Source organism: Drosophila pseudoobscura, chromosome X (assembly GCF_009870125.1).
Source record: "Drosophila pseudoobscura strain MV-25-SWS-2005 chromosome X, UCI_Dpse_MV25, whole genome shotgun sequence".
Lineage (NCBI taxonomy): Eukaryota > Metazoa > Arthropoda > Insecta > Diptera > Drosophilidae > Drosophila > Drosophila pseudoobscura.
In genome coordinates, this window is record NC_046683.1 from 12,791,675 (window position 1) to 12,814,342 (window position 22,668).

The 22,668-nt window shown below is 50.9% G+C and overlaps 4 protein-coding genes across 8 annotated transcripts; all 4 read right to left on the reverse strand.

The window, feature by feature from the left end:
• Positions 1 to 40: 40 nt before the first annotated feature.
• Positions 41 to 6,234, reverse strand: Tsp5D (Tetraspanin 5D). 2 transcript variants are annotated; one of them, XM_033385065.1, is made up of 6 exons: positions 5,984 to 6,234; positions 2,463 to 2,533; positions 1,397 to 1,588; positions 1,116 to 1,310; positions 891 to 1,051; positions 41 to 820 (listed from the first exon to the last, which is right to left on the reverse strand). In XM_033385065.1, the coding sequence occupies exons 2-6, from the start codon at positions 2,523 to 2,525 to the stop codon at positions 580 to 582; spliced, it is 852 nt and encodes a 283-aa protein (XP_033240956.1). In that variant the 5' UTR covers positions 2,526 to 2,533; positions 5,984 to 6,234; the 3' UTR covers positions 41 to 579. The 2 variants fall into 2 exon arrangements, with proteins under 2 accessions (XP_033240956.1, XP_033240955.1); XM_033385064.1 differs by having other exon boundaries at positions 5,854 to 6,233.
• Positions 6,235 to 7,882: 1,648 nt separating this feature from the next.
• On the reverse strand, positions 7,883 to 9,070 carry LOC6901455 (protein THEM6). 2 transcript variants are annotated; one of them, XM_015186230.2, is made up of 2 exons: positions 8,918 to 9,070; positions 7,883 to 8,719 (listed from the first exon to the last, which is right to left on the reverse strand). In XM_015186230.2, exon 2 carries the CDS (start codon positions 8,667 to 8,669, stop codon positions 8,088 to 8,090), a length of 582 nt encoding a protein of 193 aa, XP_015041716.1. In that variant the 5' UTR covers positions 8,670 to 8,719; positions 8,918 to 9,070; the 3' UTR covers positions 7,883 to 8,087. The 2 variants fall into 2 exon arrangements, with proteins under 2 accessions (XP_015041716.1, XP_002134141.1); XM_002134105.3 differs by lacking the exon at positions 8,918 to 9,070 and adding an exon at positions 8,793 to 8,882.
• A 586-nt stretch (positions 9,071 to 9,656) lies between these two features.
• On the reverse strand, positions 9,657 to 11,751 carry LOC4814523 (protein THEM6). 2 transcript variants are annotated; one of them, XM_033385070.1, is made up of 4 exons: positions 11,734 to 11,751; positions 10,752 to 11,077; positions 10,471 to 10,685; positions 9,657 to 10,393 (listed from the first exon to the last, which is right to left on the reverse strand). In XM_033385070.1, exons 2-4 carry the CDS (start codon positions 10,909 to 10,911, stop codon positions 9,956 to 9,958), a joined length of 813 nt encoding a protein of 270 aa, XP_033240961.1. In that variant the 5' UTR covers positions 10,912 to 11,077; positions 11,734 to 11,751; the 3' UTR covers positions 9,657 to 9,955. The 2 variants fall into 2 exon arrangements, with proteins under 2 accessions (XP_033240961.1, XP_001354842.2); XM_001354806.4 differs by lacking the exon at positions 11,734 to 11,751 and adding an exon at positions 11,581 to 11,727.
• Positions 11,752 to 12,918: 1,167 nt separating this feature from the next.
• Positions 12,919 to 22,179, reverse strand: LOC4814522 (regulatory-associated protein of mTOR-like). 2 transcript variants are annotated; one of them, XM_015186227.2, is made up of 5 exons: positions 21,783 to 22,179; positions 21,258 to 21,691; positions 14,645 to 15,009; positions 14,378 to 14,575; positions 12,919 to 14,314 (listed from the first exon to the last, which is right to left on the reverse strand). In XM_015186227.2, exons 1-5 carry the CDS (start codon positions 21,994 to 21,996, stop codon positions 14,140 to 14,142), a joined length of 1,386 nt encoding a protein of 461 aa, XP_015041713.2. In that variant the 5' UTR covers positions 21,997 to 22,179; the 3' UTR covers positions 12,919 to 14,139. The 2 variants fall into 2 exon arrangements, with proteins under 2 accessions (XP_015041713.2, XP_015041714.2); XM_015186228.2 differs by lacking the exons at positions 12,919 to 14,314; positions 14,378 to 14,575; positions 21,258 to 21,691; positions 21,783 to 22,179 and adding exons at positions 15,328 to 19,008; positions 19,082 to 21,177 and having other exon boundaries at positions 14,867 to 15,009.
• Positions 22,180 to 22,668: the final 489 nt, after the last annotated feature.

Here is a 22,668-nt window from a genome sequence, read left to right on the forward strand (position 1 = left end):
CTCCTTTTGTTTTGCTTTTTGGGCAGTTTTTGTTGTTGTTTTTTTTTTGGCTCTTTGAATAGGCACTACAAATGTCCATTAAAATAGCGTAAACATAGATGTTACATATAGTAGATATATTGTTGTGTATAGTAGATATGTATGTGTATTGCTTTAGCCATCAGAGAGGCGGCCTACGAGTACGAGAGTGCTGCTTATGGAACACACTGTGTTTCTGGGTCCTGTGCTCGGATCATGGGCCTTACACTACTAGAGAGCACATCACAATATGGATACACCACTAACTAAACCGGTTTCGATATGTGTGAGTGTTTCTGTCGAGGATCTACGCCACGTCCTTCTAATGAAACCTAATGAACTTCGAATACGGTTTTCTCCTACAAATAACAAAGAACAAAAGAACACTACACATTTCTCATAAAATTAATTTTTGGCACAATTCGCAGAATGATTTAAAAACTAAAGAGATTCAACAAACAAAAAAAAAACACAAAAAAATGCGGGATAGCTAGAGAAATGCCTGGGGTGAGACATTCATCCAAGTGGTGTTTGCATGTTGTCCCTCAGCTACAGACGGGTTCAATCCTCCCAACTGCTGGTGCGGGTCTGGGGGTCGATCGAGGGCGAGTATGATTTGTACGTGTCGGAGGCCCGCTTATGCTTGACGGTGCAGAAGAGCAGCATCGAGGTGATCAGTCCGAAGAGCTGGACGAAGGCGATGCCCAGTCCAACGGCACCCACCACATTCAGCTGGCCGGTGAACCAGCTCTGGAGCGAGTGGGCGCAGCCCTTGTCCCACCAAAGCGACGGGTTCTCAGATCTGGGAATGAAAAGTGGAAGAGGAATCAATCGAAGGACACGGCTTCAAGCTCCATATGGGGGTTGCTCACCTGCCGCAGTCGACGCGCAGGAGGCCATCGCCGGATCCTTCCGTCAGCAGTTGGCGTTGGTCGTACAGAGTGCGGCAGCAGGACTCCGGCACCCAGCGCTTGCCCGTCCACGATTGTATGTCGTACCAGTCCTCGTAGGAGGATACGCCGCAGCACTCAAACTGAAGCCGAGCGGAGAGGAAATTAATTGGGGAATAGCATGGAGGAGACTAGACTGGCACTCACCGACTGCTGCACACTGTCCCAGATGGCGGCCACCGAGGGGGCCACCAGGGAGCCGCGGTCACTGCTGTTGTAGTGGCGCTCGATCCCGAAGCGCAGTTCGTTGGCCAGCGTCCGCCCCAGTCCGCCGCGGAAGAGGAACGCAATGGAGCCCACCAGGAACTCGCTCATGAACAGCATCACGATCAGCATGAAGTACTTTTGTAGAACGAGAACGAGAACGAGAGAATGTGGCAACAATAGCTTCATCGTTCTATCCACCTATCCATCATCCTGCTACTTACCAGCACCAGAAGGCAGCGCGACTGTACCCAGGCGCCGCAGCAGCCAAGGAAGCTCACCACGAACCCAGTGCCCCCAATGGACATGAAGATCGTATCCGCACTGAGAGCGGCATGTTGCGGCAGCAGTGTCGCGTATCCCTCGTAGCTGAGGCGAAGCCAGAGGCCGGCGCCCAGGAAAGCGCAGCTGCAGAGCTGTCAAAAGACGAGAGAACGAGTGTCAGTCAGAGAAAGAGAGAGTGACAGGCGCTCGGGAAATCGATTGGAAAACTCTTGTACAATCGATTAACTCTTACGCCGCCGCTATCATTAATATCTGCGACATTCAGGACAAAGCTTCTTATCTGACATCGATTGACAGTTCAAAGAGCAAATGGAAGGGAGACTGAGATGGAGACGGAGACAGAGACTGAAGCTCTGCCAAAGCCAGAGAAGACAATGACAAACAGACAATGCGACGGACAGAGACGACACCGCTCGTTTCCGCTGCAGACGCGCGACGTCGGCAAAGTTCTGCCTTTGATTTGTTGCCTGCTGCTCTGTCTGGTCTGTCTGCTGTCTGGAACTGTTGCTGCATATCCGCCACCACCCCTGCCACCTCCACAGCCATCCCCGGCGGCCGATGTCTTTGTTATCGATTCGTGCGAGAGCATAGAAAAATCAGCAACAAGTAAGAATGAACGAAGGGGCTGTATGGACAGTAAGATACCCCCTATCTTGTTAGGAATATCCATGAAAAAAGCTACCAGTACTTTCATTAAGAATTATGTATCTGTTCTTGCCTGAAGAGATGGAATATATCTCAGCCTGAGATGTTCCAAAAAAAAAACTCAATCTGTGTCGCAACTACAGTAGTATACAGATCAGATTCGGGACCTTTAGTTAGGGATACTTACATATGCTCGTATGTATTCAGACTATCCTTTTCAAATCCTAGGATATCTTCAGCCTGATACAGGCTTCTAGATCCTTTTGAATTCATTTAGCCTTTCGGATACATGCATTTAGATACATATACACTTCCACAGGAATTCAAAATACCCTTTGGGACTTGGGATGGGCGACTTACCCAGAGAATGATGTTCAGCCAGCAAAAGGTGCGGCGTATGCACGTGTAGCCGGCGTTACCCATCGCGGGAGCTGCAAAGAAATGACAGAGATGCAGTGAGCTCTAGTTTTGAGGCGGCCGGGATTCCCCCTTTCTCCCGCACTCATAGACACAGACACAAACACTCCCACACCCACACTCACACGGTGGGGGGCATAAATCATGGGCAACGCGATTGCGATTGCCGCGTTGCATTCATTAGAAATGTTCTTTTCCATCTATTAAATAAGCGATTTTGTCTTGTTGTTGTTGTTTTTTCGGCGACCCCATTGAGTGAGCGTGTGTGTGTGTGTATGTTTGTGTATAAATAAAACTGAAATTCATAAATTTAAACAAAAAGAATTTATTGTAGGCTTTTTTGTGGCTATTTTTTTTTTTTTTTTTGATGGCTTCCATTGGCATTTCCTTTTGTCTATGGCCATTTAATGGGAGTATCACGGAATTCGTCTGTGTGTGTGCGTGTGTGTCTGTCAGCGGGGGTTACAGAGCAGCTGTTGCACATTCCCATTCCCCACTACGGACACATGCACATCCACATCCACTCAGCCATGGATTCGTTTATGCAAATATATGTACATATTATATGATCGAATGAAAACAATGAATGAAAATTGAACAGCAACCAGATCTGCAGCCATTATCCAGGGAAACCAGAGAAACCAAACAAATCGATGCGCAGGCAGAAGTGCTGGGAAAGCGAAAAGCTTTTGCAAACGGACAGTCCCTTCTCTTGAATGGGGACTCTTTATTCAGTTGAGTAAATAAACAGAAAGTTTCCACTGGAATTGGAATAATAAGGACTCAGAAGAGGTCACAAAAAAATCACTAACAATAACAGAACGATCTCTAAAGCTATCATCCTAAGTAAACATCATTTTGATGAATATGCAAAACCAGAACTTAATCCAAAACTTCAGAGAATAGTTTGATGTCAACAAGCCAAAGAAATGTTTGTATACAAATACAATCGAGGGCCATTGAAATATGTAAACTTTTTAAAAGATACGAGTATGCACAAGTGAAGAGAACCAAACTACAGAACTTCCGAAATTTCCATTCTACACGACTTTCATGGGAAAGAAAAAAACAAATTCAATTGGTTTTATGCAAATTATTACATGTTGTGTGGCAATCAAGCTTCGGATCTGGGAAAATTCATGTTCAATCCTCGCGCCACAACAGAGCGGAGATTAGATGGTTGCATGTGAGTCAGCAGTTAGACGGAGAGGAGGAGGAGGAAGAAGATGAAGAGTGCTTACAATGTACTATGGATATTAAAATATTTTCAAAAGGCACTGCACTGCTTGCTATGCAGCGGGAAAGTAGTTGGAAGCTTGTTGGATGATTTGACTGCTTCACCAGCCCAGCCGAAAAGAAAGCAGTTCTGATCTCGCCAAAGCTTTCCTGCCAGCACTGCTCGCCATTACGGATTAACCAGCAAGGGATTCGTTCATCTAATGATTCAAAGTCCTCACCACACCATCGTTAATGGATCTGAACTTGAAATCTTGGTACGGCACGCGACGCATGCGTGCAGTTTGCTTTTCAGGCCTCACTTCCAGAGTCCTCCTACGATCCCAACCCATTCTCGGGGAACTACTGTGGAATGCCAACTAGAGGGAAAAGAGCTACTCTGTAATTGGAATAACTATCATCATCATCATCATCATCAGCGTCGACCACATCCAACAAAATAATGAAATAGTAGTGCAAATAAGCGGGAATGGGCAAGGAGGGGCCTACTGGGGCATGGAGAATGGGACTTGGGCCAGGGCTGTGCAGCTCGGTTCAGTCCCAGTCCCAGTGCCAGTCCCAGTTCCAGACCCAGTCCGTCGTTTCCAAGTGCGAACAATTGCAAAGGCCCAGCGACGAGAGTAACTGTCGCTCGCTTATTTTCCAATTTAACTCAATAACGCGGACTGGCTTAATGGCATTTGACGCTGAAAATTTGCGATTTACCCCAGACCCCATTCCCTCCTCCTACCCCACACGCAGCTGCACATTTATCATAATTCGAGAGTGGACAAACCGAAGCTGGGGCTGGACTACGAGTACTAGTGGTACTAGTGTGGCTTGGTGGCTGACTCGGAGCCTCTGGTCTGCGGATGTTGCTTGAGTGATTTATGCCATGGAAATTGTTGGTTAACAAATCTGGAAATTATTCTCTGTTTCTCAAAATACATACATAAGTATTTCATAATCGGAGCGGAGGCAAAGATCATGATAAAAATAGCAGAAGAAGAAGATGACGACACAGAAGATCAGTGGATGGCAAAGCAGTGAAAATAGGCAGTGAAAAAGCAGTTTCCATTGTCACCATTCTCCCCGCAAGTGCGAGGAGGGAAAGAGAGCGAGCTGCGAGCAGCAAGCAGTCAGCAGTGGAATCCGCACAGATCCGCCAAGTCGACGACATTTGCGGCAACTACAACAGCAGCAAGCAATAAAAAGATTTTCACCGTCTGCCGATGTCTCTCTTGACCATTGACTAGCCAATCTACCTCTCGAGAGCTCTTACTGCTGTTGGTCTTTAAAAGTGTCGTCGTTTACGAAAAGTTTTCTCTTTTGATACTCTTTGCAAAAGAGGGTATTACAATTTTACAATAAGGCCGTTTGTCAGACTCAGAAGGAACCAACCCGCTTCGATCCTAAAATTGTGTTAAGATTCATACTATGCTCAGCTTTAACAGACTCATATTCTCTTTGTAGATGGCACCCGATCACTAGACATACATATGTATGTATCTTATGGTTTTCATGATACTAATCTAATGAGTGATCCATTCGTAAGAATTTGGTGCTTAGCATATCTTTTGATAATCCTGCTAAATTGAACTAAGACCAGCCCTATCGAAAACCAGTCATAGCAAAGACAGTTCGTTAATCTTAAGTCTTAGTAGCAAAACTTTCGGTTTTACAGACAATCCAGCTAAATTTGACCAATTGTTGTACTCGTAGTTTTTCGTTGTGTAACATGGCGATGTTTGATGGGACTAGAACTACTGCGAGTAAATCGAACGATGGACAATCGTAACAATCGAACTTCAAGAGTATATAAACCCGCGGCTCCCAAAGCCTAGCCTTTCTTTTTTGCTGTTTTTCTTGCCGTTTGGTCTCTGAGGAGGGGACTGGAAAAGCAGGGCCAGGGGTTTGCCCGTCGATCGACCAATCTATGTGTTTACTTTGTTTGTGCCCCATTGCGGCATTTCTTTTCAGTTTCAATCTGGTTTTTGCCTGTTTTGTGGCTGGCTGTCAACAAACTGCAAAGGTTTGTTGTTGAATCTGTACAATAGGGTACTTCATCGAGATCTGTACATAAGTGGGAGGACTTGGATCCTCCCACAGTCACACATACATTTTTTGTACTCCAACACTCAAGGGGGAGTCGGTTTCGATTTCGTGATTCGGTATCGATCGGTCTGTTTCGATGTCGCGCACTATTTAACACAAAATTTAACTGCAAAAAAAATTGTGTTGCAATTTACTTGATCGTTGGGCTTATTTATTTTTTTTTAGAATTTGTTTGATCTCCTTTTGGTTTCTTCTTCGGCAACACACGTTTTTGTCCAATTTATTTTTACAACAATTTCAATTTTTGAGAGTTTTCTATTTTGCGCTTTTGCTGCTGTTCTGCACGGCACTGCTGCTCGGCTCTGCTCGGCTCGGTCCGCGGGTTCTATGATGCGCTCGCGGCGGCTGTTGAAATAAACTTGACGACAAAATAAACCGACGGTTTTCTTCGCAGTCGCAGCTAAAAATAGCAAAGAAGCGGCGTCGCAGCGGAGCCGAGCATCGAGCACGAATCGAGCGCAGACACGAAGCTTTTTTTCCGTATGCAAGCAAAGCCATAGCATATTAATATAGGGTGGAACTTTACCATTACCTCTCTTCGTGTTGTAGATATATATGAATATTTTTCTAGATTCTATTGCGATATTGCGGATGAGCTATTGGAAGCTTTGCGCCACCCAACCTGGAGAAAATGAACTGTCAATCTAGAGGACATTTAAATTAACATACGCTGGGAAAACTTCACTGTCATTATTCGTATGACCATAGATTTAAGACCGTAACACCATTCCACTGCTTCGCTTGCTGGTTTTATAAAATTATTATCATCATTGGAGCACACTCGTTGGGAATGCCTCACCTTGAACAAATACACCTTGTCCATGCAGTCCATGCGGAGAGTGCGGTAGATGCATTCTCTCCGAATAAAGCCAAAGAGAGAGAGAGAGGCGAATAGAGAGCGAGCACGCCGTCTGCATGCTTTATGAATGAGATTTATGTTTAGATTTCAGTGTCACGTTTTGATCCACATTCCACATTTCTAAATAAACGAATCAAGTCAACGAATCAGCAGAAAAGCCATTGTCTAAGCTCACAAAGAATCTAACGAAAGAGATGGTGAAAGGCGGCGGGGGAGCGCAGGAGCTAACGTATGGAAATGTGTCTGTGACAGCAAGGGAAATGGAAAGTGGCACCAGTGACGTAAGCGGTTACGCTATTGAACCGTTAGCTGTTATGATCATATGATTGGAAACGACGTAAAGAAAGGCCCAAAGAAGATGCTCCGCTCACTCATATAATACAGAAACAGTAATCTCTGCTTATAGAGGCCACGAAAAATAACAAACAACAACGAATAACACCACAACGTAACGCCAGAGAGGGTTAACGAACTCAAAACATAAACACGAAAGAAAAGGTGGGCCTTAACACCGCAGCTTTGAATACCCTTGCAGATCGATTGCTTCTACGGTAACTATAATTTGGGCATGTTATATAGATTGTGGAAGAGCAGTTTTCCTTTCATGACAGATCACATTAAAATTAAGTGAGGCTCAGAATTATTTGGCAAATGATCGGCTATAATTAAAGAGATTTTTATTTGATCCTATCCCAATAAAGGTCATTTGGTCAGCTTTCACACTATGGGTGCTTCCTGATCTACTGTACACCCAATTCGAACGTTTCAGAGATGGTTCCTTATATTATATTTCCATGATAGATTAAAGGCATAACTCTTGCAGAGGATAATTAATTTTTACCACAATGACAAGACGAGTCGACGGGCTTTGAGGCTGATATCTATTTAAAAATAATCTAAACAAATCATAGCAATTCTGGTTTTATCTATGGATACCTGAGGAAACATATTTCAGGAGCACCTCAAACGATACCCTACACTCCAGTGATTATTTATGATTGCTTTTATGTGAAATCGAAGTTTGCATAATGTTGGCGCAACTCCCAAACCAAATCTCTGATGCAACAGAGCTGAGCGGAGCCGCAACGGGACCAGCGAAAAAACCCCCCCACGAGCCATCGACTCTGATCCAGTGGCAGGCGAACTTAGCATAAAGGAAAGTTGGGAGACCTCGTTTACCTTTCCATACAAAAATCTCTACAAAAATTTCTTTATTAAAACTAAGAGAAAAAAATAGTGACAGAAGCAGCAGAAAGCGGCAGAGGTAGAAGACACTTAATGAGCGGAGCTGGAGATGCGCCGAGGTGCGGAGGTCATTATGTAAATGGGGCCGCCATCATCGGCATCCCGGGGCTCCGAGCCGAGTGCTGCTATCTGGCTCACTTGTCTTTGCGCAGCTTCTGGCTGGATAGCTCGATGGCGTCCAGCCAGAGCTTGAGATCGGCGGGCATCTCCGGTCGCTTGGCCGCCTCCGGGTAGGTCTTGAGCAGCTCCTGGACGTCACAGTTGGTAATGCACTGCTTGGAGAGGGCGACAGCCCGTACAAAACCGTCGGTCAGCGTCACGAACTGCTGCTCCAGATAGATGGCCTTGTCGTCCCACCAGACGAGCTTCGTCTGGATCTTGTACGGATGGAAGATGGGTATGGTGCGGCGGTACCGCACACTGCTGGCACCCTGCACGGCACCGCCGCGCCGCTCCCGGATGCGCTCATACAGACCGGTGAGAGCGTAGAAATGGAAGCGGGCAAAGTCGAGCTCGCGCAGGTAGCGAGCATTATTCATGTGCCGGATGAATATGTCCACATCTTGGGAGGTGCACAATCCGTAGATGGAGGTACTCTCCGTCACCTTGCGCTTGCGCTGGAACAGCCGGCCGGCGAAGACGGTGAATACGCAACGGATGAAGTAGTTCACATCCCAGATCACGTACAGGATCAGTAAAATCACTAGCCACGACATGGTTCGCTCTGTTCGCTGTGGTTCTTCTCACACACTATCGTGGTTTTTTGCTGTGGGATTGGATAGATGGGAAAACCCGTTAGGTGGTTGGTTAGTCGCTTCAGCGAAAGTTTTGCAACAGACTTTGGTCGCGCTACGTCCCGCGTCTTGCCTACAGCCAAAGTCCGTCGCGCGGGGCGGGTGTCAAGCGTATGCACTGAACCCGCTGGCAAGCAGTGCGACAATTCCAGCTCTGGAAATCTACTTACACTTGCAATAATCGACCCCTCTCGCTCACACAAACACAGTGACGCTCAGCTGGCGTGGATACGATTACGATAGACCCCAAAAGCAGCGGAGAAACAACAACCGTTGACTGGGCAAGGCCAGAGAAGACTGAACGGCGGCATCACCGTCACCACAGCGAAGAAAGCTGCCAAGCAGTCCAAAGTCGGAGAGTGGAGAGAGAGAGAGACCAGAAGACCACTAGCAGCAGCAGCAGCAGCAGCGGAGCGATAAGTGCAAAGGCCCTGAAAGAGAGCGGCGTGCCACGTCTCAGAGAGGTGAACAGTAAGCAGTGCTTCTTGGGCGTTGCATTCTTTCTATTCTTTATGCTAAACACAGATGCAGATTACTATATGCAAGGCAAACAAGTGGCTGGCTTTTGTTGTGGTTGCTCCTGGCTATCGATTGGTGTCCGATTACGATTCCGATGACTAAGTTGGAGTGGAACAATCACGCGATCAATTAGCACATTTGCGGCATATGTGGAATTACAAAGTTTACTGGCGATAGGCAAATACGTGGGGGGTGAACTATGAACGCTTGCCGGGTTTAGCAAACTGTAAATTACCCAAAAGGTAAAAGTATCAAGTCAAGGGGCGGATATCAATCAATCAGTCATCGAAAGACTCTCCTCTGCAGACGACGAGAACCAATGCATTCGTGTTCCAGCGGCATACTTTCGGGCGATTCAACCAGAGCGGAAGAGAGAGAACCCGTTAAGCGGAGAGTTTTTCTTTTGTTTTACTAAACACAATCATTGTACATCATAATCTTACACACACTTGGGACTACCAATGGGGGGTGGGGTCTTGGATTTGGGCTTGGGTTTGGGTTTGGGTTTGGTTCAAACATGAATGATGATCATCATACATTAGATAAAGCTACGGCTTAGGGGCGGACACTTACGCCTAGGGTCGCTTGGACCACTTAATAATGTATACATAGTACGAGTAGCACAGTTTGTTTTTCTCAGCTAACAGCCGCGAAACGTATCAGGAGAGGCGACGGGTTCCACTTTCCCGTCAGCAGCCGCTGCGTAGATTCTTGCTGGACATGTCATTGTACTCGATCCACTTGGACAGATCCGGCGGCAGCGATGGCTTTAGCTTTGCGCAGTGCCCCAGCGCCGTCACCGTCGCTGTTGGTGTTGTCGCCGCTGCCGCTGCCGGTACTGCATGTCCGTTCTCCGCCAGAGAGGATTGGTCCATCGCGGGATTGCTGATGCCCCCGGCTGCGCCCATCGGCTGCAGGCTAGCCCCAGAAACGGGGGCCACGTGCCGTTCCCGTTCCGTTGGCCGGAAGTGATCCGAGGCCGTCCGCGGCAGTAGCTCTGCCATCACCGCATCCATGGACACGTCAATGACGCGCTGCCGACAAATGGCTATGCAGTGCACAAACTTGTCCGACGGCCGCAAGAAACGGTGCTCCATGAACAGCGACTGGTCATCCCAGTACACGATCTGCAGGCGAGATCCCAGAGAAAGGGCTTAGAGAATGCCACAGGTGGGGGGGGGGAGGGGGGAGCCGACACACTCACCCTGGAGACGATTTTGAAGCGATGAAAGGGTCGTATGAAACGACGATAACGTATGGTGGCCGCGCCCTGGAACACGGATCCCCCCATGGCCGTGATGGTGCGATACAGACTGCTCCGCTCGTAGAAGTCCACGCGGGCAAAGTCAAGCTCCCGGAAGTAGCGGGCATTGTTCATGTGGTACAGCAGCGTGTCCACATCGTTGGTGAGGCACAGACCTGGTGAGGGTCCGAGACTAACCGATTAGTGCACCCAAAACGGGTAACTCTGGGACTCCCACTCACCGTTCACCGTGGTGGCGTCCAGTATGTGGCAGCGTCGCTTCACAAAACGCGCCAGCACCACACAAACGCACATGCGCAGGAAGTAGTGCAGCTCGAGCAGTCCATAGAGGACCACGATGACCAGGAGGCAGCTCAGCGCCAGGTAGCACAGCTGCTCCATGGCTCGAGCAGATGCTGCTGGATGGATGGAGGTGACTCGACTCTCTGTGGCTGGAGCGGTGGCCTGTGGCTCTGACGTAGACGCTATGCGTTGGGCGCGTTGGGCGTTGGGCGGTGGGCTGGGTGCGTGCGGGCCCGGGGCCTTGGTGCTAGAACAGTTCCGGTAACTAAAAAAGGAATGCGGTGGAGAGAGAACGAATACCAATCAAAATGGGAATCTAATTAGAGGAGACGGATGTAGGAGGAAACCAGTCAAGTGCCTTTTGTGCTGTGGGGGGGGATTGCGGGTTTTCTTTCTTGGAATGGGCGGGGGGCGAGGTTGTTGCTGGTTTGTGTCCTGGCTACGCGACAGCCACACAAAAATTAGGTCATTTCTTCCGCCGTACACATCTCTCGAAACCCGGGACCCTCATCAGGTGATTGAAGGGAAGGATTGATTGGATGGCACGGACACACACGGACACACACGGGCACAGGGGTGCACGGGCTCACGGGCGCACGGGCGCACGGGCTCACGGGCTCACGGGCGCACGGGCGCACGGTCCTGTGTGCAGGACAACCGACAACCCCCAAATTTGCTTGGGGACAGCTGCTGGAATAACGATATTTCCTATCTGTTTTCCTATCTGTTCGTTGGCCACAACAGGAAAAACCGCCGCCCGGAACTCACCAGCAAACTAAGAAACACAAGAAAAAAAAAACCAAAAACGAAACAAAAAAAAGGCAATATATTATTTAAACGACACCAGGAGGAAAACACAACAATTTCTATAAAGCCAAACGACGCGCCTACCACAGCGACAACAAGCGCACTGAAACTTACAAACGTTTTTTTTTGTAGGTTTTTTTTTTGGCCAAAATGCTGCGGGTGCTTCTGCCTGCTGCTGCTGGTGCATCGCTGCTCGGTCAGAGTCTTCGTCTCGGTCTCGGTCTCAGTCGCCGTCTCAGTCGCGAGGGGCCTCTACGACGCCTGCGCGCTGAGCGAAGTTCGACCCGTCCGTTCGTGCGTGCTCTCCGCTGACGTCCTCACAGCAGCAGCTTTCATCAGCCAGCAGACAAAAGCTCTTTGCTCGGCAGTTAAGGGTTGAAACCAACCTGTTGCCGTTGCCCGAAAGCTTTAATCACCGCCCGCTTCCTGAAAGTGGAGGCGCTACCACTTTCGGGACAAAGTTCCTTGTTTGCGCTTTGAGCCGCCGGATGGCCACAAGTGGAGCACCCTCGAGGCGTATCGGTTTCCGCTTTCATTGCAAATAAACAGGGCTCCCCTGTAGAATCCCATAGAATTCCCATAGAATCAAAGAAAATGCTTTGAATAGAACCTTGTACACCGATCTACAGATATATCTTCGAACAGTTGAAACAGTTTGAAGATATGAAAATAGTTCGAATGGAATTTCCATTAAATTATAAGTAGTTCCAGAACTTAAGGGCTAGCCTTTGGTCTGCTGGCAATGTGGAATGGAATTTTGCATTTTGTCGAGTAAGAACACAAATTAGCTATCGGCAAACACTAGTCAGAGCACACGCTAAGCAAATACGGGAAGTTGGCAAATATCGAAAAAGGAAAACAGGTTCGTAAGAATGCTATAGGTCTATAGTCGAGTATTCCGACTATCAAGATACCTACGCTATTTGGATATTCACAAATCTCATTCAACCACAACAACCATTGTTGTACTTATACTCAAGTTTTTAAGCACTTTATGGTTTAGATTCTATTTTTAATCTTTCTTTGTGCAATCGATTATAATACACCTTTTATGTACCTTCTGTTGCACACGATCCACTCGACTAGACGATACCCGTGCGGGGACTGCGGGGTGGTCTCGAGTATTCTTACTGGAAAAACAAAAACAAGAACAAAAACAAAAGGCAATAAATGAAATCCACTAACACTTAGTCCGACATTGCACCATTGATTTTTGATCTTCTCGTGTTGCGGGTTTTGTTTTACTATGTTTTTTTGTTTTTATTTGAAAAACAACAAAAAAGTAAACGTCCAAGCGTGTTAAGCTTTAAACTAGAATTTCTGTTAGTTGTATTTTAGTTGTACTGTTTTGTGTGGGTTTTAGGACAAACATAATTACGACAAAAGTGATTAAAGTGATTTAAGTGCTATGTACAGAGTGGTGTTCTTGGGACTATATATAGTAGGTGTATATATATTTTCTTGCTCCACTCTCAAGCAAGCTCCGGGCCTGGCACTCTGGGCTCCGTCTCCGGAAGCTCCTGGCCACTCAGTCGGGTCACTCTCTTTTCGACTCTTTGTGTACTTCTCTAAGGGTGACACATTTTCTCCACCCTCCCGATTGCCTCAGAATCGATAATAACAATGTATCCTCTCGTTTTGGGAACCCCGAAATGCCCCGTTTGCCTATTTGTTCCTTACATATAACACAGGTTTAGCGTACAACAGTTTTTGTTTTTTGTTTTGAGTTTTTTGCGGGGCCAAGGTAAGGTCTGACTTTCTGCTTAAATAAAGTTATGTACTATAACTATGTATGTATGTATCTATGTTTTCGTTTGTGTGTTTTGTGGTTTCTAGATTTAATTAAATCTAAGACATCGTTATTTATATATGTACAAAAAGGGGATAGGGGTAGGGGTTAAGTGTGAATAACAACAAAAAAAAAACTAAATTATTGAAAAAAAGAAACGAAGGATTTGTAGAGCCGCCGATGAGGGAGGGGGTTAGGGGGGAGGGGACAGTCGGAGAACAGACAGTAGTTATAGATAGATATAGATATAGTGATAGATAGATGGTACCGCATGTTGGATAGTGTAGTTATTCTGAATCCCTTGCTCTCACTCTCCATCCTGCTCTAACTCCTGCTGTGGTTATCCCCCTCTCTCTCTCTCTATCTCTCTCTCTGTCTCGCGCGCTCTCTCTCTGTCTATCACTCTCGCTCGGTTCTACTCTTCGTTCATTACGGATTGGATTCAATTATATCATCCATCCACTGACTATAAGGCATCGAAAACACACAGATCTGCGACCAACTCCACTCTGTGATCTGTCTCTCTTACAAACTAACCCTACAATTGGGGTTTCACTTCCAATTCGCATCTATTCCATCTGCAATCTATTCAATTTCCGTATTGTATTCTAAACACTCCGATGAATCCCTTCACAGAGTTCTGCACTGTGGCAGAAGAGCAGCGGAGCAGCAGAGCATCGGAGCAGCAGCAGCAGCAGCAGCAGCAGCAGCAGCAGCAGCAGACAGACATCTCATTTGGTGTCGTCGACTTGGCAGAGGGCCTCAAAGTCGCAGCGCTCCACACTGTCCGCATATAGGCGGCGTATCGTGGCCAGCGGGCACAGGTCCTCGTCTTGTGGGCAACCTGGCAGGCGGACTGCACGCTCCTGGTGCAGCACCAGGACACGAGGCGGCTCCTGCTCGCATCTGTCATACAAAAAGAACACAATTAGAGGCTGCAAATAAAAGGGGGTGCAAGGAATGACTCACTCGTAGCGCAGAAAAGCCAAGTTGGTCGCAAAGGCATCGATTTCGCTGGTGCGCCAGAGACGCTCGCTGCCAAAATGCTTGTGTGTGAGTGCCTCCTTGTCCTTGGCCAGGCCGAGATGGGCCAGCAGCTTCAGCAGTGTACCCGAATGGGTGAAGTAGAACGTGACATTGGCCCGGGGCATGGCCTGGGAGACTGGGCTGTGGGGTACACGCAAAAAAATGTTTATCTAGAATGACTCAAAGGAATGGACTCGCACTCGCACTCACTCGATGGCCGAAAACATATCTGCTATCGCCGGACAGGCAATGCGATGGGTCAGCTCATAGCCATAGCCATCGTTCCAATAGTACTCCAGATCCTTGGCAAACTCCAAGGCCCTCAAGGCATCCACATCGAAGAAGCTGCACCAGACCGATTCGCGCTGCCGTCGACGCTGCCAGGATGTCTCGAAGGCGCACACCATATACATAAGCTCCACATCCTCGGGGCCCAAGTCCGGCAGCTGGGTGCTGCCCCGCACATGCTCCACTGCTGACTGCATCTCCGGCTCTTCGGTGAACCGGCGTGCATTAATAAAAGTTTCGGGATTCTTATCGACGTCAGTTCTCCATCTGTCGCAGAGTTTATAGAACTAAAAGAGGTTTGAATAGAGGTAATAGGAATTAGCAATCAAACGACAGTATTGTTTCAGTAAGGATCTCCACAAAAAGATTATTTTAAGGGGATATAAAAACCTACATATATCCCACCCCCTCTGGCTGGAATTTTGTTATTTTTAAGAAAAGATATAGATAGACAGCGCTCCGATCTACGGAGACTAAGCGGGAATGGATATGGTACATATATATTTATATACGATAAATGATAGATTGATAAAGTGAAATGATAAGGCCTCGCTGGGGAACTTGGGGAAGTAGGCTTTTGGGTGAGATGGAGGAGTCTTGTATACCTGGCATGGGACTGTAGATCGCGACCATGTTGTCCACAAATCCCACTGCCAGCTGCGCCTTGTACGAGTGGAAGGATAGACAGGTGGGGTGCCCAGTCTTGGGCCCAATGAATCCCTCGTTGGTCCGCAGCACCTTTTGCAGATCCCCCTTCAGTGAGTAGATGCAGATCTTGGTGGCATTGCCGCATGCCACAGTGCCCTCGATCTGGTGGCTGGAAATGGCTGTGATATCCGCTCCAGCATCCCACTGGTACAGCACCCGGTCCCCAGTGCCGATGGGGAACCGCGCCCCGCCATTCCGCACATCCACCACACTGACCGTTCCGTTCTCACAGCCTGCCACTAGGAGCGGCTCGTTTGGTCGCATGTACGCGTGCAGTATGGGTGCATCGTGGCGGCGCGGCTTGTATACACAGACGGGGGCATAGCGTGTGGCACAGCGCATGTCGATCAGTTGCACACTGCCGTCCTCGCAGCCCGCGAGTATCAATTCACAGCTCTGGTTGGGCAAATAGGGGCTGAGCACGCGGACGGTCGTCTCGTTGCGTCGCAGCTGAATGTCGCTCAGTCGGAGCTCCCGCTCCACGTCCCAGATGCGCAGGAATCGGCAACCGCCGCCGCCTACCACCAGCCGTTGGCTGTACTGCTGCCAGGCCGTGATGATGCTCGAGCTGCCCGAGCTGCTGGGCAATCCGCCGCCGCCTGCCTGATCCGCGCTGCTCTTGATGGTTCCTCCGCTTCCCGCGATGCTGGTGCGCTGTCGTGTGCCAGTTCCTGTGCCCGTGCTGGTTCCTGTTGCTGTGCCCAACTGCTGGCTGGCGCTGTTCACCGGCGCAAGGGCTGTCCAGGCGGTGATCAGACTAGACTTGGCCTGCTGCTGCATCGATCCAGCGGCGTCCTCGCCCTGTGACGGTGGCTGCCACACCCTTACGATGCCATCATCGTGGGCCACCAGTGTTAGGGCCTGATCCTGGGCATTCAGGAACTCGATGCTGCTGACCCGCGCGAACGTGGGCACGGCCATCAGTCCGGACAGACCCGACGAGTGCTTGCGGGGCGTGCTGCCGTTCAGGGAAGAGGACGAGCCAGAGGTGGAGCCAGAGCCACTGCCGCCCGCACTGGCCCCCGTTCCGGTGCCGTGTGCTGCCAACGCCTCGGCGGCGTAGGTGCGCACCGAATTCCACACAAAGTCGTAGACCAGGACCTTCTCGCGATATGCCACGGCTATCTGGGACTCGTACGGCAGCAGCTTCACAATTGATGGCGTGAATTGGGTTTTCCGGCTCCAGCTGCACACATCGTAGCCAAATTGATCGGTGATCTGGCCCTGCTGCGTCCGTCGTGCCTGCCCTTGGCCCCTTGGTTCGCTTTGGTGGCTCTGTGGGCGTCGCGCCTGTCGGCGGATCAGTTCGTTGCGCTGGTAGCGATACCGTCGAGTGCGTAGCTCCTGCGAATTGCGATCCACGGGATAGCGCTGCTCTCCCTCCGCTTTACCCTCCGCCGAGCTGTAGCGATGCTTGCCCGGCCGCGTAAAGTAGGAAATGGCCCACGGTATGAACTCTGTCTGGACTATGGGCTGCAGCGCCTGTCCATGGCTGCCGTGGCCCTTGCCCGGCTCGTGGTAGTGATTGCTCTCGCTGCCGCTGCTGCGAGCCGAGTGGCTGCCACCGCCAGCCGCCTCTCCTCCAAGTGCGGGTCCCAGGCCGCCGGCCGCTACTCCTCCGGCGCCGCCGCGGACATAGGCCGGTCCGCTGTCAGTCTCATCGTTGATCGAGCTCGTCCGCAGCTTGCGCTGCAATATCATTTGTGGATCCCCCGCTGCACCGGCGGCTCCGCCTCCTGTGGCACTCCCTGACAGCCGCAGCTTCTGGGCCCAATGGCTGGCACCCACTGTGGTGGCGCCGCCACTGGCGCCCGCATTTACGCCGGTGGTGCAGCCCACGGGCGGCGATTGGCCGCTCCCCACGGCGCCCCCGAGATAGGTGACTCGCGTGTTGGGGCTGGGTGGCAGACTGACGCTCAAGCTGTTGCACTTCTCGGAGGCCGTGGCCATCGTGGCCTCCTTGGCGGCCATGATCGGAAAGCGGGCGGTTTCGCGCACGTGATGGACAATCTTTAGGGCGGTGGCAGCCACTTGGGGGAACGGATCCTGGGCAAGTTGGCAGATGCCCAGCCACAGTTTGGTGAAGATCGATTGGAACGGTATGCTGTTGGTGCCTCCGGCCACGCCTGCGCCCGCTGCCACTCCTCCCACGGAGCCCGAGCGTTCGCCGCTGCTTTTGCCGGCTCGACTGGGCGCTCCTCCTCCTGCCGCTGCTCCTGCAGCTGTGAGACCTAGACTGGCCGAACCGCAGCCAGAGCCCGTGCCCATATTGGATATGGAACTGGAGCTAACGCCACGACGCATCGTCATATGCCGCTCCAGGCTGTGGGTGGACGAGGCGAGCGCGTGGGCACCCGTCGGCAGGGCACTGCCGCCATGGAGCATCACGAGGGTGGAGGCGGCATGGCTGCTGCGCATATTCTCCGCCAGATATACGGCCACAAACTGCGACTCGAAGAGCAGCACCATCCACTGGAGGGCGGCGGCCAGTTCCAGGCGCACCAGCGGCGACATATCCTCCCCGACAGTCTCCAGCAGAGTGATGGCTATGATGCGGTCAATGTTGTTCGCCTGCTGCTCGCTGCGGTCCGTCACGGAGCTGATGAAGGTGCCCAAGGCGAAGACGGCGGCCGCACGCACTTCGGGGATCGAGTCGCGGAGCAGCACATAGAGCTTCTCGTGGGCCAGATCACGGGCCCCCGACCAGCGGGCCTTCTCAAAGTTCTGCCATAGCATGCCCAAGCAGATGGCCAGCCACTGGCGCAGGAGCCAGCTGTGATCGTTAAGCTGCTCCAGGCATATGGAGAGCAGGGGTCCCTGCAGGGCGCTCGTCTGTCCGAGCAGGAAGTTGTGCACGATGGAGGCCAGCACGAAGGCGGAGAGGCTGCGGTGCTCCTTGGAGACGGTGCTGTCCTGCAGCACGGACAGAAAGTACTTGTACTCCTTGACCAGATCCACCTGGCAGCTGGGATCCACGGCCAATATCTTGGCCCAAATAAACACCAGCACTGGCCGCAGCTCGCGCGTTGAGCTCTGCAGCAGCTTGAGGACATACGGAAAGATGCCCACGCCCAGGGCCAGATTGACGGCCCAGGGTCCGAGGTCCAGGAAGCGGGCCAGCAGCTCCAACGCCCGCAAGCGATGCACCTGCGACAGCAGCACCTGCAGCACAATCGGCAGCTGTTCGGGCGGTGAGCGCGACTCCGATTCGCTGTCCAGCCACACCTGAAAGGCCGTCAATTGATGCTCGAAGAACGGCAGCTGCCGGTACGGGGCGCTATGGTCCAGTATCTCTGGGAGCTGCTGCAGTGCCAGGTCCACCACCAGATCCCAGGCCTTCCACATTGGATGGCGGTAGCAGGGCGGCAGTGCCGGCAGCGATACGGGCGTGCAATCGTGGCTCCTTAGGATGCGCTCAGCAAGCAGAAAATTCCGAAAGAGGCTGGCCACCAGCAGATCCTGGCGGAACAGACGCTGGAACAGCTCCCGTGGGAGCGTATTCCAGGCTATCGTATCCGTGATGGCCGTAAAAATCCAGTTGAGTTCTCCCATCATGGTCCGTCTGTCGTTGACTTTGCCTGGAAGCACAGGAAGCACACAGGATGTGCGTCAGTCAGGCTCAGAGTGGGGGCTAGCGGGGCTAGGTCTTACCTGGTATCTTGTCAATCAATTCGCTTTGGATGTGCGGCACCATCCCCAGCTTCTCCTGCATCGCATACCACTTGAGGGCAATGTTAATGGGCGTGGTCAGGCAACTGGTGAAGAGATCTGCCGGCAGCTGGGCATTCATCGGCAGTATCTCGTTGGCCGCACACGCGGCCAAATGTATGCAGTTCTTGTAGCTGACCAGCTGCGTCGGCAGCTGTACAGAGGAGCCGCCGGATCCAGAGCCCGGTATAGAGCCGGGCTGCAGATGGGCCAGGCCCCGCTGCTGGGCAATGGCCAGGGCCTTCTCCAGCTCGTGCTCATGCTGCTCAGCATACGGCTGGAAGGAGTTGATGATGATCCCCGCATTGGAGCAATCGTACACATAGATCGACGGCGCCGACATCCATGTGATCAGCTCAAAGATGCTCAGGGGTATGTACTGCGTGAAGGTCTTGTTGAACACCCAAATCTCTCCATTGGCCGTCGGCTTGGGCACCCCATGCCCATTGTAGTGGAAGAGGATGCGCTCTCCCTTGGCGTTGCGACGCAGCGAGGTGCAGAGCTTCTTCACATCATCGACGGTGGGATCGTGGCACTTCTTGTAGCGGGCACGGGGCTGCCAGCGTTCGTACTGCATCTGTAGATTGCTACCGATCAGCTCCATGGCCTTCGGCGGCGACACAGAGCTGGGATCAATCCAGCATTCGAGGCGGGAGCAGGGTTGTATCTTCACCACATCCGGCGGATCCACACCAATGTTCAGGCAGAGCACCAGCGCCACGCTGGCCGTCTTCATGCGCTCCCGGATGCGCCATGCCTGACGCTCGTACTTCAGTCCCTCGATAATCTCCAGATGCCGCTTGGCGGAGAACGAGAACGAGATGCCCGAGTCGTCGTGCTCGCTATGCCCGAAATGGAAGCCGCTGGGCACCACATCAAAGTGGAAGAGCTGGACGAGCAGCGACGGTCCACCGGCGAACTGGCTGCGGTCACCCTCGCGATCGCCACGATCCCGTTCCCATTCGCGTTCCCATTCCCGCTCCCACTCCCGTTCCCATTCGCGCTCATTCGGCGGCCTGTTCGAGGCCGAGGTGATTGTCTTGTGACTGGGATTGGACGGGCCATCCTGGCCAATCATTAGGCTGCCAATGTCGATAGCGCTTCCATTGCTGCTGCTGTTGTTGCTGGTGTTGCTATTGTTGCTATTGTTGCTGTTCGTGCGGTTATTGGCGTACAGCAGCGGTTCACCGCTGCCGCTGCCGCCACCGCCGCTGTTGTTGCTGCTTTCATCGACGCCCACGGCGGTGGCGACGGCATCTGCGTTGGAGGCTGCACTGGGCATGGCGCTGTAACGCGACTCGAGCATGCTTCAATTTCGAATTCACACGCACACAAGATCCGATCCGAATCACACACACTGTGTGTGGTGTGGTGTGGCGTGGTGTCGAGAGCTGCTGTGGTGCTGTTGTTGTGTGGTGTGGTGGTGTGCAGGGGGCTGTCGGACTGTGCTGGGGAGGCCTTGGTCTAGGCACGGGACATCCCCGTGACGAGGGCGATTACGTCTCCGATTGCAGTTTCAACGGCAGAATCCGTTTTTCTCAGCGACTATGCTGCACATAACCAAACACTTTTTGCACTCTCGCTCGCCCAAACACGCAAACACACACGCGGACACATATAATGGTACACTCACACACGCACGCATGCAGTGGACTGCCCGCTGCCTTCTGACGACGACGGACCTCCAAGATTCGTTTCGTCGCCTCACGTTTTTACGTTTTACAATTCACCCGAAACCCGATGTGTGGTTCCATCAAAATCTTTTGGTTCCACTACCGCGTGTTGACCACCAACTGATTCACTCAATTGCTTTTCCAGTCACAAATGCGCACACGAAAATACTCAAATCAAACCAAATCCAAATACTCTGCTATCAAAAAATTTAACGAAATACGCATTAACGGGTACATTAGGGTAACTAACACAGCCACAGACACAAACAGAAAAATACACGCATACAGCCGCACTTCATGTGACACTTTTCTCCTTTGCGTTTCTTTTCTTACACTGCAGCGTTGCCCACTCTGGCAACGTTGCCAGACCGACTCAAGAAAAATATCGCTTAGAGCGCGCGCTCGATTTATGTTTGAATGTAATTTTAAAAATGTACTGCACTCACCCTAAGCACAGGATCCCGATACACAGGTCGGGGATAACGCACCGCGTGTATGCGATGACGGCCAAACAGACCCGTTGCAAAACTCTGGGCGCTCTTCAGCGTCCTCTGGGTGTCCGTGTACTTCATGTAATACCAGGCGGGGTCGTACATGTCCGGCAAGAGCGAGGGAAAGCGCAACTGCATGCGTTCGGCCAGCTCTATCAGCTCATCCTCGCCCTCAGCCACCAGCAGCTTCTCATCCTCGGCGGCGTTCAGATGCCCCCAGCTCCATTCACGGAGTTGCTTCATTTCGGCTGGGCAGAGATTAGGATGTGGCTGGCTGAGCAGGCGCTGCTGCAACTCCACGAGACGCTGCTGAGCGCGCAATATGACCTTTTTGCTGGGATTCCGGCTGCCATGGCGAATGACCGACCAGATTCGAGTAGGGTGGCAGCCTTGCTTGGCGAAACCGAACCGGTGGAGAGAAGAGAACAGATGAAATACGTAAAATCAGCTGTTGGAGCGGCTCGGCTCAATAATACCCACCCGCGTACTGCGGCGGCGTCTCATCGTAATTAGCTATAACCCTATAGGGTGTCTTGGTGGACAAGCGCCGCTCAATGTCGGCCCGTTGCAGGCTGCTGCAGGCAGCCGCCGCCTGGGTATCGGCATCGGCCAATACTGCGCGCTCCAGTGGCAGTACCAGTACTAGTGCCGATAGCAGAAGTGGCAGGAACAGAATTGGGAATGGTTGTAGCATTCTTCCGGATAGCGGGAAAACTTGTCAGAAGTAAAACCAAAAATTTGGTAAAACAAAAACGAAACAAATCAAAACATTCAAAACGAGACTTGCACGCGCACGCTAAGAAACACACGAATCGAGAGACACAGGGCAGACCAGCAGATGAAAGAGGGATTAAAAGGGAGGCTGCGTAAAGTAAACACGCAAAAGGGAATTGGCAAGTGCGTGAGAGTGGCAGCACTGCACAGAGTGAACACTGCGCGGTCTGGTATCGTTCACTTGCGACAAGGCTGCCAGATAATCAGAAAAGTACCGATATACTGTCTTCCCAAAATAAATATTTACTAAAATATATAAACATAAATTCATAGCTCATGTCTCATTTAAAACTTAAGAACAGTTACTTTTCGATAAAATAAAAATATAATAATGAATGGCATCTATCGGTGTGTTTCCCAACACTTCTGCAGCACTGTGTAAAAGTGCGACCGTTTACTGAAAAAGCACTATAAAACGTTTATGTTTGAATCGAAATTTTTGATGAGCGCTTTTTACATATTCATTTTTAGTATCTTTCCCGCTTATTGCACTGCACGCCAACAAGTGGCGAGCTTTTATCAGAAAATGTCCTCTGCCTGGATGGCTTAACGCCTGGCTGCCGCAACATCGCTTTTCGCTTTGTGTTCCAAC

Coding starts and splice junctions, on each gene's coding strand:
- Tsp5D (XM_033385065.1), bottom strand. CDS start 2,525: ATGGGTAACGCCGGCTACACGTGCATACGCCGCACCTTTTGCTGGCTG. Junction 1,589..2,462: donor GGCTGAACATCATTCTCTGG/GTAAGTCGCCCA, acceptor GTCTTTTGACAG/CTCTGCAGCTGCGCTTTCCT. Junction 1,052..1,115: donor GGGACAGTGTGCAGCAGTCG/GTGAGTGCCAGT, acceptor GCTCGGCTTCAG/TTTGAGTGCTGCGGCGTATC.
- LOC4814523 (XM_033385070.1), bottom strand. CDS start 10,911: ATGGAGCAGCTGTGCTACCTGGCGCTGAGCTGCCTCCTGGTCATCGTG. Junction 10,686..10,751: donor GGACGCCACCACGGTGAACG/GTGAGTGGGAGT, acceptor GACCCTCACCAG/GTCTGTGCCTCACCAACGAT. Junction 10,394..10,470: donor GCTTCAAAATCGTCTCCAGG/GTGAGTGTGTCG, acceptor TCTCGCCTGCAG/ATCGTGTACTGGGATGACCA.
- LOC4814522 (XM_015186228.2), bottom strand. CDS start 20,444: ATGCTCGAGTCGCGTTACAGCGCCATGCCCAGTGCAGCCTCCAACGCA. Junction 19,009..19,081: donor ATTGATTGACAAGATACCAG/GTAAGACCTAGC, acceptor CTGTGCTTCCAG/GCAAAGTCAACGACAGACGG.
- LOC6901455 (XM_015186230.2), bottom strand. CDS start 8,669: ATGTCGTGGCTAGTGATTTTACTGATCCTGTACGTGATCTGGGATGTG.